General features: G+C 39.1%; 1 protein-coding gene across 8 annotated transcripts in view; it reads left to right on the forward strand.

The window, feature by feature from the left end:
- sh3bp2 (SH3-domain binding protein 2) overlaps nt 1-9,224 on the forward strand; it is a 94,996-nt gene extending 85,772 nt beyond the window's left edge. For 6 of the 8 annotated variants that reach the window (XM_067575250.1, XM_067575252.1, XM_067575251.1 and 3 more), the window contains 12 exons: nt 419-558; nt 754-856; nt 1,388-1,505; nt 2,074-2,141; nt 3,019-3,107; nt 3,196-3,273; nt 4,355-5,099; nt 5,594-5,717; nt 6,546-6,601; nt 6,897-6,972; nt 7,201-7,260; nt 7,400-9,224. In XM_067575250.1, coding sequence (XP_067431351.1) covers nt 423-558; nt 754-856; nt 1,388-1,505; nt 2,074-2,141; nt 3,019-3,107; nt 3,196-3,273; nt 4,355-5,099; nt 5,594-5,717; nt 6,546-6,601; nt 6,897-6,972; nt 7,201-7,260; nt 7,400-7,537 — 1,791 coding nt within the window. In that variant the 5' untranslated portion in view covers nt 419-422 and the 3' untranslated portion in view covers nt 7,538-9,224. The remainder of the gene's footprint in view (nt 1-418; nt 559-753; nt 857-1,387; nt 1,506-2,073; nt 2,142-3,018; nt 3,108-3,195; nt 3,274-4,354; nt 5,100-5,593; nt 5,718-6,545; nt 6,602-6,896; nt 6,973-7,200; nt 7,261-7,399) is intronic. The other 2 variants (XM_067575249.1, XM_067575248.1) reach the window with 2 other exon arrangements.
- Nucleotides 9,225-13,272: the final 4,048 nt, after the last annotated feature.

Here is a 13,272-nt window from a genome sequence, read left to right on the forward strand (position 1 = left end):
GGCGTTATGTACCAGTGTCTATCATTGTATATGTTTTGATTTAGAGGACTAAGCAGCTGTTATGAAGGTAACAGGCTCTTTGAGTGCCTACTAGTTGTCTGTGTGAGAGTCGATGTAGCTCAGAAAATCCTGAAAGCTTAGCTGATTAGGAAGTTGGTGTGGGCTTTAATCCTGTCTGGATCCTCAAATATCTAATTTGTCATCTTTTTTCCTTGAAGTACAACATTTATTTCTGCACAAGGAGTCTGAACAGGAATGTGGGGGGTGGGTGGGTGGGGGGTTTGTTTGTTTCTGCTGGGATTCGATCCTTCATTTTCACGATCTTGTACAACTCCTGAGGTTTAACGTCTTCATTGTTAAACTATGTTGCACACAGTGATGCATCCTCTCTTCTCTTTTCCTCTCCTCTCTCTGGTAGGACCATGTCGTCACCAGAGGTGTGCTGGCCGGTGCCAATGCGAGCCATCGGGGCTCAGAACCTCCTCACCATGCCAGGCGGAGTTTCCATGGCGGGATACCTCCACAAGAAGGGAGGCAGCCAGTTTAGCCTCATGAAATGTGAGTTAATAATAGAAAAAATAAGGGTGGGTGGACAAAATAAGAGAAATGCCTGACAATATATCGTAACTCAATAATTTTGTCTTTATTGATCCAGCAACTTTTCCACTTCAGTCATGCATTCATTTGTTGTTTTTTTCATTACAAACAATGGATGGATGGAAACGTATATAATGTCTGTTGCCTGTCTTCCAGGGCCACTGAGGTACACTATCCTCCATAAGGGCTGTGTGTACTACTTTAAGAGCAGTACCTCTCCTGCACCACAGGGTGCGTTCTCTCTTAATGGCTACAACAGGTCAGTGAAAATCCTTCAGCTGCTAAATCCTCAGTCAGTAATGTTTTCTTAAAGAATAAGTTTCATGCTTTCCAGACTCAGTTTACAAACCACAAGTGAGTGGTTACTAAACTTGTATAGTGTCCACTATATCAATTCTTGAAAATATGTTAATTTTATAGGTGTGCTGAGACACTATTGACATTACTTATATTGCATTCACATGTCTTCTTGTAGTTTGCTAATGGCATGTCCCTTGTCTTAGAAAATAACGCTAGGTTACCACTATAGATGCTAAGCTAGTTACACTGTTTAATCCATTCTTTGTGTTTTTGGTATTGGAAAGGCTAAAGAAAAACCATCACTCTCCAAACTCTTTAAATCACAAGTATCTCTCTTACTACAGTGCCATGCACAATACTTCAGCATGTGGATAAATCCAAAGCTCAGCAGGCCAAGTTATGGCTGCTAACTTATGATTGTAATTGCTGTTCAGGGGCAATAGGCTCATTGATAGAATTTACATTTGACCCTTCCATTCATCTTCCACAGAGTGATGAGAGCAGCAGAGGAGACGACGTCCAACAATGTTTTTCCTTTTAAGATCGTCCACTTCAGTAAAAAACACAGGACATGGTTTTTCTCTGCAGCCAGCGAGGACGAGAGGAGGGTAAGTACGCACACGCTGTGTACATATACAGAATGCTCCAATGTGGACGGCAGCTTGCTTAGCCAGAATGCATTTAAATTTAAGTTTATGAATAAGTACGTGTATGAATATTTATGCTAAATACTTGAAATGAGTAAATAAAACAGCTTTGGGGTTGTTGGAAAGCACTGTATGGAGCTAGGCTAGCAGTTTCCCCCTGCTCCCAGTGTTTGTGCTAAGCTAGGCAAAACACATCATGGAACTACCACTGTTCTAAACCCACAGAAATGAACATGATATTAGTCTCCTCATCTAACAAGTTGTAAGACAGCAAATAAGCATATTTAAAAAAAAAAAAAAAAGCCAGGGTCTTGTATGAAGTGAGATTGTATGAGAGTGTGATTTTGATGATGAACTGGGCCCACTAAGGGGGTCCAGTTCACTATGTGGAAATAAAAAAAAAACAAATCTGGATACAATTACGAAAGTATGGAAGCTCCAACAAATAATGACAACACTTGAATTGTACATGCACACACGCAGACACACACATAAACACCTGCTTTATATTGTTTTTGCTGTGTTACAGAAATGGATGCGATACCTGCGGAGGGAGATAGATCACTATAACGACAGAAAAGAGTCACACATTCCAAGGTAATTTCAAATCACATCATATTTCATAATGTAGACTCTTTACATTATTGTATTGAGATTAAAATTAAAACCTCATAAATATATAAAAAGTACAAAACTCAAGCGTTAATGAAAAATGCAATGAAAGAACTCCACACGTGTTTAGAAACTGTCATTTTTTTTCCATGTTCCCACACACTTCCCTTTTCTCACAGGCAGCTGTCTCTGTTAGTGTGACCTCTGTCACATTTAACACTTGTGTGGGAACTTTGCAAACTAATTCTTGTAGGTTTCAACAACCCAGTGAAACTTTTTTTACCAGCAGATCTATAACACTTTTTCACAGCCAGAAGCTAATTATGCAGGCTAATTTATAATTCACGTAGTTAACTAAAAACAGCCTTGTTTCACATACTGTTACTGGAACTGGGGACATTTGCAGCTTATTTAATAGCTTTTCATCATAGTGAGTGTCTGAGCTGCTCAGGCAGCCTGATTTAAGATAATATAATAAATGTAAGCACTAAAGCCCAAAAGTTAAATGTTAGCTTTTGGCTAGCTGGCAAACTGAGATAGTAAATAAGTAATGACATAATAAATAACATGATAAAGAGTAAAACTTACAGTGACTTCTTCTGTAAATTAATTCATGTGGGTAGCATTCATACTGTTGGAAGCTCAGCTGAAGTAGCTAGCTTAAAAATTTGCTTAAAGCAATAACGGCTAGTTTGGAGAGCAGTTAGGCTAATGGCTAAAAGTTTTCGGATTAGCTACATTTCAAATGTATTTAAATTTATTTAATTATTACTGCAAAAACATTTCAAAAGTTCCAAAACTTAACTTCAATTTGAATGTTTCTGAATATCATGTATTAATGATAATATTATCTATGTCGCAGTAGTGACTCGGATTCAGATGCCGACAGTTTCTATGGCACAATTGAGAAGCCCATGGATATTAAACACCCCATCGATAATGCAGAAGATGGTAAGACCACATAACAAATACACATGTAAGACAAATACGTCATTCTTGTGTGTTATTAAACTGTCCTGTCTCTTCTTTCTGTGTGTAGATTATGTTGAGGATGATGATGATGACGATGAGGAAGACTACCTGAAGCCAGACAGTGAATGTTCGCCGACATCTACAGGTGCCACCACACATACACACACACACACACCTAACCCTAACCTTGACCAGTGACCCAAATTGGGGACACAGCCTTTGTCCTCATTTGGACAAGCCATCCCCAGTTAACTGGTTTTAAGACTGAAATTTGTTCCCAAAGTAGCGCATGACAGACAGACATACACACATGCGCATGCAGGCACACACACATGCCTCCACATTATCTTTAAATTTTCACTCACATTTGTATTACAATTGCATTACAATGATGGTGACATCAGAATGAACTTAAAACTGTCACTGACATCAAAACTAATTGTGATGAGGCCAAAGGTCGCAGGCAGAGTGTCTCTATCCTTCATTACTAATGATGTGAGGAAAATGGAAGACAGCCTGTGGAGAAAGTAACAGACAGTGGAAAATGATTAAGTTGAAAGTGGCAGTTGAGATAAGATAATGAATAAAAGGTCAAGGTAATTCCGGCAACTAAATTTACACACACACACATAAAGTATACAAACACATACACAAACTAGATCTTTGATATTTTAATAGGGCTGGTAATTTTTGGTTTCTGTTTTTTAAAACAAAATCTGGCTAATTATTGGGTTTATTTGAATCTGAAAAATTGAGAACATATATTTTTTTAATTTATTTCATTTTATTTTATCTTAATTTTTTTATTTTAAAAATACAAAATTGAAAAATCTGAGTGAAAATCAAATTACACAAATAAAATTTTCAAGGTAAAAACTATATGGTTATAACTTGTATTTATTTATGTATTTTTTAAGTGTACGCTGATCACCAGAGGATCTTGTTCACTGTAAAACTGTAAAACATGAAACAACACAACTTTTGGTTGCGTGGGGACATCAAATCTAGACTGAAAACTGTTAAAACTGACAATTTCTGTGAAAATCATTAAAAACTTGCAAACTTATTGATCCTTATTTATACTCAGTTGCATAAAATCATTTGCTATTATGCTGTATGTAATGTTTGCAATTAAGTATAATAAACATATAGAGAAACAACATTTTTAATTAAAATTGACCTAAAATGGAAAAATCAGTCTAATTTCTCTTTTTCATATACCTCAGGTCGACCCACAGGGCCTCCACCCTCCTACCCTCCACCCCCAGTGCCAGCTGCTTTCCAGCTCCGTCAAGACTCCTGTCCAACTTTCAGCAAAGGCCTGCCTCCTCCTGTACCATCACACAACAGAATCCCAACCAGCCCACTCCCCAAAAAACCCCCACCCTCTGTCCCCCCTCCCTCCATATTGAAGGACCCCAGCAAAGGCCCACCTCCTCCTCTCCCCTTCGCCCCCCACCTGCAGAAGTCCACATCTCCCACCCCTCCTCCTCCTCCTCCCCCCAACGCAAAGAGAACTTTTCAGAGCAGGGCGACATCTGTGCCAGGGCTCAGCAACGAAAAAAAAGACTGGAAGCCTCCGCTGGCCTTGTCGGTCCTATCTCCCGCCACTCTTCCTGTCTGTGATCAATTGGAGACTAGGTTGATCCTGAATGGTCCCAACCACAGCTCCCTTAATGTTGGAGGCAGACAGTCGTTGGGCAACCACCACCTCGGGGTGATGAGCAACCACCGCAGCAAGCCAAGCCTACCGATTTCCCCTCCCTCGAATTTTGTAGGGTCCACCCTCAAACCTGTGATGTCAGACTCCCTGTCCATCACCCAGACGCCCTCCGGTCACCCACCACCACCTAGCCATCCCCCACTGTCTCCTCATCTCAAAGCTGGACTACAAAATAAACCCAAACCTCCTCCACCATCAGTCAAACCCCCGCTTCCTGCAGCCAAGTCCAAGCCACCGACCCCATTTCAGTAAGTTGGACTTAAACACACATTCAACACAAAATACTCCTCACACTTCAACATTTTAGAAAACCCTCTTGTCTGCCGTATTAACCTGAGAGACAGATGAGAGGATGGATGTCAGATTCACATTTGTGCTTCTAGTAGACCCAGAGATGCGTCTTTAGCCTAACTTAGCACAAAGACTGGAAGCAGGGGGAAACCGCTAGCCTAGCTCCATCAAAGGTGAAAAATGCACCCTTTCTACAACTTCAGAGCTTCTTAAATCTCATGTACACAATGAACCTTCTTAATTGAACAGCTGTACAAACAGAAATGTAGAAATGCAGTTGGAAAAACTGTAAGAAAAACTGTCGACCAATACAAACCACAGCATCAACAAAACAAAAAAGATTACTTCACAGTTCCATAAAATGTCCCCAGAAATAAGACCAAGGAACAGAAAAGTGTCCTCTAAACAGAAGTGGTTGAAGTGTTCTTATTAAGATGTGCTTTCCCACCAGAAGAGCATCTCCAGATGGCCAGAGCTTCCGCTCATTGAGTGATGAGACGCCTACAGAGTTCAGGAGGAAACGAGAGTCGGCTAAACACGGTGGAGGAGAAGATTCTGATGATGATTACGAAAATGTAAGAGAAGTGTTGTGTCAGCTGATATTAACTCTCAGGCGTATACTGCATGTATACAGTAGATGTTGCTTTAGATAACACGTCATAACACAAACAAGTGTTGCATAATTTCACCCTATTCCTGTCTACTCTAAAACAGTGAGGCTCTTGTTTTTGTCATGTTGACTAGCCATAACAGCTAACAGAAACAAGCACATTACTCGCCTATTCTGAGGACGGAACAAGGGGATTTATCCAGATTGTAAATTATGAAGTTGCGAGAAAAGTTTTGATGAAACATAAAAATTTTGTAAAGCAAACCTAAATGTTGTAAAGAAAAGACTAAAATTACACCTCCTTTACACGTCATTGCCAAATAAGTAGCAATACATTTTGTGTTCAGAAATAAAGCCTGTGGTTGTATATCACCCTTATAAACCTGTGGAAAAAAACACACACTTACACAATACACATTTTGGCCCAGCTTGTGTGTCCGAATATACCTGCAAAATTTAGACCTGTGCATGAATGTGTAATTTTGGTTTCACACACAGTGTGGGAACTTTCAGTGCAGAGTTCTGCTTTGAATCTGTCTCAGGTTTTCTTGTTTCCCAGTGTCCTCGTATAACCTTTCCATTGACATGATTTGTGTTAAGACATTCTCACTTTTTTTACACAGTCTTCTAACCTATTAACAAACTTGAATTTCTCATACAGATTTGTGTGTTTTCTTCATTTCTGAGCACATTTCTCAATCTAAAAATCTTAATGACCCTTATTTGAGCCAGTATCATTGATCCAATAAACACATTGTTTACATTGTTTTTAACCAGGTGTTTCTATTTGCAGGTGCAGCTTCCAGACTCTGTGTTCATTGACACGACTGAAACTAGCGTTGTAGAAAGGTATGACACATACACTTTTTATAGAGCTATAAGCTGAAAAATTGAGTGTTTCTGCCCTCTAGTGGCAAACATTTAAACTGTATCTGTTCCATTCTGCTTTATTTTATCCAATTATTTTATACACATTCATTGTCTGCAGCAGCAGTTCATCACAGTTTTTATTAATCAGAGACAGAGAAATAAATACATTTTGTCAACTGTATTTGTAGCAGTATTTAGATTGTCTGTGATGGCATTTCTTTATGAATCTCTTACTGCTTCCATTGATAACTTGTGTGGATGTTTGCACCTGCAGGTTATTCAAGAACAGCTCCAGCCCCCCAGCGGATGGACTTTATGGCATCAGAAACTCAGGAACCAAAACCTCCAAGGTAAAAAAAAAAAGAAGAAAGAAAAGCTGCTGTAGTCAGTGATTTAAAAATAAAAATCACTCTTTATGGAAAGACAACATAAAAGTTAGATCAATACTGTAGAAACTAAAATCCAAGACAATATCTCATCTCATGTTTTAATGGCTGATATGTTGATAAAATATCTAATAACTCTATAAAGTCACTTCTGACTCCCAACAAATGTAATCATCTGAATGTGTTGTCCAGGTGCTGGTGGTGTGGGACGCCAGTATAAGCAAAGCCAGAAACTACCGCCTGTTTACAGAGGTAAGAAACCTGCAGCTCTCTATCACATTTTGACTACATACAAATTATAATGATTTATGTGTAGAACTGAGGAATAAATACAATGTAACACTTACAACACATTATTAAAATCACACATTCACTGTGGGTATTTTGACAGGATGACTGCATATTTCTGGAGACCGAAGTGAATTTCCCCACTCTGTCAGCCTTGATCGAACACTACTACAACCATCCCCTTCCTCACCATGGCTCGCTTTGCCTGCAGATCCCCTACACAAAGATAATGAACATCTGATCAACACAGTCGACTTACCATAAACTGAAACTAATGGACACCAAAGCAGGAGAGTCGACTGAAATCAATGCTCTGCCAGCAACCCATGGAGATGAACTGACCCACTCAGATTAATAACTGTCAGAGTATGTTAAAACAGATCATACCTCTCACTATTCACATGTGGCTGCACCAGAATGCACCATAAAGCTTTGTGTTAATCAGCAAGGACAACAACATTTCTAAGATTTTGACTGCTAGGACACCATGGACACCAGGTATTGTGTGTGCAGCATGTCAATCTTGATAACAAACACAGTTCATGGAACATTATTTAACTTATTTTAAGACAAACTCTCAAACTCTTAAAACAGCAAGCAATCCTTTTCCTTTCCTGTCCATTGAAAACATCAGTTACTGTAAATACATCAAATCAATGATTATTAATGAAAGATATTAGTTATGACAAATTTAAAGCTGTTCTAAAAATCTGACAAACCTCTAACCCTAATGGACCAAAAAAAGATCTGACATCTGTGCTGTTTTCTTGTAACATTCCTGCTGCTTTATGCACACTGTGAATAATCAGTGTGAACAGGAAAGTTTTAACTTACTTAGAAAGTAACTTAGAAAGAGATGAATCCCAGTCTATCCAGCCACTCTGATGGATGTGATGTATTTTGTCCACAGAGGGGCACTGTAACATCAAATGACAAAATACATCCAGCTCTACTGTCAAAGATCCATGTTCATGTGGAATTCTGGGAATCGGTGTCATGTGTTTACCTATCCAAATAGCCGCATTTACAGTATTAGCAATAAATCATCATCTTAAAACTAACTTATAGGTGAATTACTGCCAACAACTGGAACAGTGTTAGACCGTGGTGAATTGTGGGAGACAGTTAGTTCCGAATACGGCTCTGAAGTGTGCATCAAGAGAGGGTTAAGTGAATTGCATGCTCATATTTCTTCAGACGTGCACACTTTCCTATTACCTGGTGAAACGTGCCAAGGATTTATTTGTTAAAGACGGCAGGTGTGGGGTTTAGGACAGACATGTCGTCTCTTATGATGCTCATCACGGCCCCCATGACACCTCAAGTCTGAACAGTTTCAGGACCAAACGATGCAAAGACATGTCATCCTAAACAAACACTGATACATTGAACCTGAAATGTCAAAATCATGAATGAGAGGGAAGAAACGTCTTTATTAGTTTACACATCTTCAGCCTTATGTCCAAACTTTGTACCTCTATGATATCTGTGTAATTAACAGGCACTCACTCACTTATTAAGTGTGCAAAACACACACACACACATCTTTCTTTAACTTCATTTGAAAAAGTAAATTTTCAAGCCCAAAAACCTAATGAAGAGTCAGTTTGGGCTATAATAAAATCTAAATTTCAAAGGGAACATTCTACAGTATTGTGAGTCCTTGGGAGGCAAAAAACATCTCACTTATGATATTTGTAAAAGTTGAAAAACACAGGCCCTAACTGATGCAACATCTTTGACTGAACATCTTTTTTTTGTTAGTTGTCAACTGCAAAAATGTAAACTTTCTGCAAATACAGTTTGTATGCTGTTCATCACTCTATATTTATATGTAAATGCTGTATGTACTGTAAAAACCATACATGTACAAATGTGAATATATTGTTTTCTACAGAAATATATGTTGAGAATATATAAAATATTACTGCAAGACTGCTGTTGTTTGACTTCTTTTTTAATTACTGTATCTAAACTGTGGTTTCAGATTCCAGAGTAGTCAGAGTGTCCTTTACAGAAAAAGTCACAGGTTCGTGCATCATAACACACTTAGGCCCACTTAAGCCCTGTTTGTGTGTGTGCCTTGCCCTTTCTATCTCGGTCCTTGCCTTCAGCCCATCAGCACTCTCTGCTCTAGTCTTTGCAATTTCTCCACCTGTCCACCATATGCCCCTGGACTTTCTTCCTGCTTACCACACTACACACATTGTCTCATCAGCTGCTCGGTACATACACCAGTCTAACTCATCCATTCCTGGCCAGTTCGTCATAGTTTCTCCGATGGAGTCTTTCATTCATGATGTCACAGGACCAAATGGTTTATAAGACTGAATCTCAACACATTTCAACACCTAGTGCTCTCAACATCATGGAAACAAACTTATTTCCTTAGAAGCTGCTGCTTTGAGAAGTGGGGTGTCCCAGTAGAAATTTATATTTCCAGATGAATGTAACAAGCTTTGAGCGTCGCTGTCTGTGGTGCTGAACAGCACTTCAGGTCCAATGAGAGTACACAGAGATCTGAGCATGTTTCCAAGCTGATCATTGAATAGTGTAATGACATAAATGCAGTCATTGTGCTTTTTAATCTTAAAATTTGAAAGTGAAATGTTGCATCAGCGATACCTCCACCTCATATTGAAAGGAGGACGGTTACGGATCGGCTCAATGTTACTTTTTATATATTTCAGTGCTGTGACACCAATCATTGTAATCATTTTTCACAAAGTTACAGCTCATTTTGGACAGGATAAATCACAGCAGAGCCTTCTCTGCCGCTTCCTCTGAGGGCTCAGTAGAGAAAATGAAAATCCTAAAAAGAGAGGAATACCAGCTCTCCATCACAGAGAGATAAAGAAGCTGTCCCTTTGGCTACAAACATCTTCATAAACCTTGCCCAGATCTGGGCATGATTAAATATCCACTCACAGCCAGTGGTGAGAGTCCCTGCAGCCTCCTGGTGAGATGAGGATAAAGCTGTTTGGTTTGAGGAAGTGTTGATATCTGCAGGCTGTGTGCAGTCCTCTGCCTTTTAAGTGTTGCCTCCATGTTGAATTCTAACATACAGAGTCATATTTTTACAATATGAGATGAAAATGGTTTTATATAAGTATCTGTAGCTGAGTTCCTTCAGTTTTTTCCCTTTTGTACTAGATGAATCTATGTTACAGTAGCTTGTTTCTTGCTTCTATGTAACCAACTGTAAAGCCCCTGTAAGCTGCCAAAAGTATGCAGACAGCTGTACAGATGTTGTTGAACATCTCATTCCAAAACCATGGACATTAAAGATAGCCTGTGGAGTTTACATGTGAACAAACACAGTTAAGTTTACTGCAGTGTTTCTCACCAAAACAACTTGTTGAAATCTTTGCCCAGCGACATCTCATACTCATCTCAAACTCATATGTATAATAATAGGGAAATAGTCCTTGCTGGCCACACAAGAGAGGTCAATGGGGATTATGATTGATATTTATATTACTTATGACTGTGTGAGGGTATAGGTTAAGTGACTGAGATGCAAACACAAAAAAACACAGACAATTTAACTTTCAGTTGCACACACATTTATCACTAATACTACAATACTGAATGACTGAACTGAGTTATCTGTTGTGCAGTTGTTATGAGAGACCTGATAGACAGATGAGATGACTGTTACCTGAGAAGCAGTGAGTCAAATCAAATCAATGGTACAACAGCTTATTTCTTGAAATTTCCAATTCAAATTAACAATTATGAAAGCCCCAGCCATTAAGCAAGTTAATGGAAATTTTGGAAATACTTGCTTGTTCCCTGGGGTGGCTTCTTGCAGAGTATTAGTATAAGTTGGATGTGCTGTGATGAGAAGGTCCGGATCTGGAAATGATGGATGAATAAGCCAAAGTCTGGATCTGGAAAATTATGATAAGCAGGCCGGCCTGGATCTGGCTAGTTTCCAGTGGAGGAGAGCTCCTGGTTTAGGCTCTCCTAGTTTTGATTCTTATCTCATGACTCTAGATTTTAAAGTTCCTACTAACATTGTTCCAACTCCCCTTGTTTCAACTCAACATTTTCTGAACTCCCATTTCTCTAACTATCATTTTCTGACTAATATTGTTTCAACTAGCATTGTTTCTCAGGTAAGAAACCATTATAGTTTGCTGATTTTCAGATTCAGTCCCCTGCTGTCCATGGACAGACGAGTTCAACCCCTGAATGTTGTTACTCTTTAAATCAAAATTGTTAGTCTTATAACAGTTGCATGATTTGGCATTTTGGATTGTAGCTTTAGCATTTTGAAATGCAGAATGGCACTAAATATGATGTTAGTGGTATCAACAATGATGAACTTGTGTTATTGGTACACTTCCTGGCTTAAGGATAGGGAATGAAAGTATACACATATTGTTCTATGTGTGTGTGTGTGTGTGTGCTACATTTGTGTGTGTTTGTGTCTGTGGTCTGTCATATGCTACTTTTGGGGACAAATTTCAGACCTAAGACTAGTTAATTGGGGACGGCTTGTCCAATCGAGGACAAAAGCTGTGTCCTCAATTGGGGAAAAGCTGATTTTTGGGTCAATGTTTAAGGTTAGTGTTAGGGTTAGGGTTAGAGTTAGGGCTAGGGTTAGGGTTAGGCAAGTAGTGGTTATGGTTAGAGTTACGGTAAGTCTCCAGGAAATTAATGTAAGTCTATGTAACGTCCCCAAAAGTGGGTGTATGTCTGCATGTTTGATGTGGAGTGTTATGGTAAATATCTGTGTCTGTATGTCACTGGGGCATGACATGTTGTGCAGCAAGTCTTGGTTCTCCTTGTTGTTGGTGGTGATGACTTGCAAGCTTTCTGGTGCTCTTAGGCTGGTTTGTCCCATGATCTTCATTTCTTTGGTTGGTTATTTGAGTTCTAAAAATCAGAGTTCACAGTAAGATTAAAGTTGGTGCCAGCTAGTCTCTAGTCTGTCTGGATGACTGCTTCCTAGGGGTGAGTTATGATAGTGAATGGTGGGGTGATGTTTATCCAAGTTGTGCTAACAGCTCACACTGGGATGTGAAATGGTCTTTCCATGTTGCTGGCTCTTCAGGGGCTTGAAGGGTCAAAGGTGGCAAGGTCAGTGGTTTGGTTTAGTGGCCATGCAGGAGATGAGGGATTCCTTATCTTGATCCTTGCTGTTTGTGGAATGCTGTGTTGATGGTCCCGTTGGCCAGCATTCCTTGGGAGTTGAAGAAAGAGCTGGTCTTGTTGCCTGAGGGTTTGTACTGTCTGCATTCAAAACATGAGGGGACTTTCCCCTGCACATGTCAAATGCATTTCCTTCTTCCTACGACATTTGCAAAGCTGATTATGTAAATGCTTTAAAACCGGCATTGTTTACATCAGCTAGCAGTCTCCTTTCTCCCTTTGCCAGGCACATTTCTACATTGCTTGTAGAAATTGTTACTACAACAAGCTCAAAGGACTAGCATGAAAACATCAACCTGAATGTATATTGTGTCACCTGTGTCCTCATGCATGTATTTATTGTTTTTATTCATTTCTGTGCTTTTCTGTATGTATTATTCTTGACTATAGTTGGGAAGCCAAATTGCTTAAAGTCTTTATTTACTCAATGTGCACAAAATCCAAATAAAATAGTTGCTTGTTCATTAAAAAAAAAAAACATATGGTCATGTTTTGCACTGCTTTGCATGAAATTAACAGATGATCATATCTCTGAAAATATGATAAGCCTCAGTGAATCAGTGAAGATTGTGAATCATCCAGGTTTTAAGATGTCTAGTCATAGCTACATCATCTTAATCATTTGTATTTCTAGCAGGGAATATTGCTGATATGGTTCTACTTTGTGACATATTTCTGGAAGTCTAAAGCAGTAAATTTCTGGAACATCTTAAATAAAAAATCATCTTGTCTGTTTCTACATGATGCTGACATTGGAGAGAAGCCAGAATATTTACAGGTTAACATGCAAGTGGGGAAAGTGGTTTAAATGGAGCC

The sequence above is a fragment of the Thunnus thynnus genome, chromosome 19 (genome assembly GCF_963924715.1).
Source record: "Thunnus thynnus chromosome 19, fThuThy2.1, whole genome shotgun sequence".
Taxonomy (NCBI): domain Eukaryota; kingdom Metazoa; phylum Chordata; class Actinopteri; order Scombriformes; family Scombridae; genus Thunnus; species Thunnus thynnus.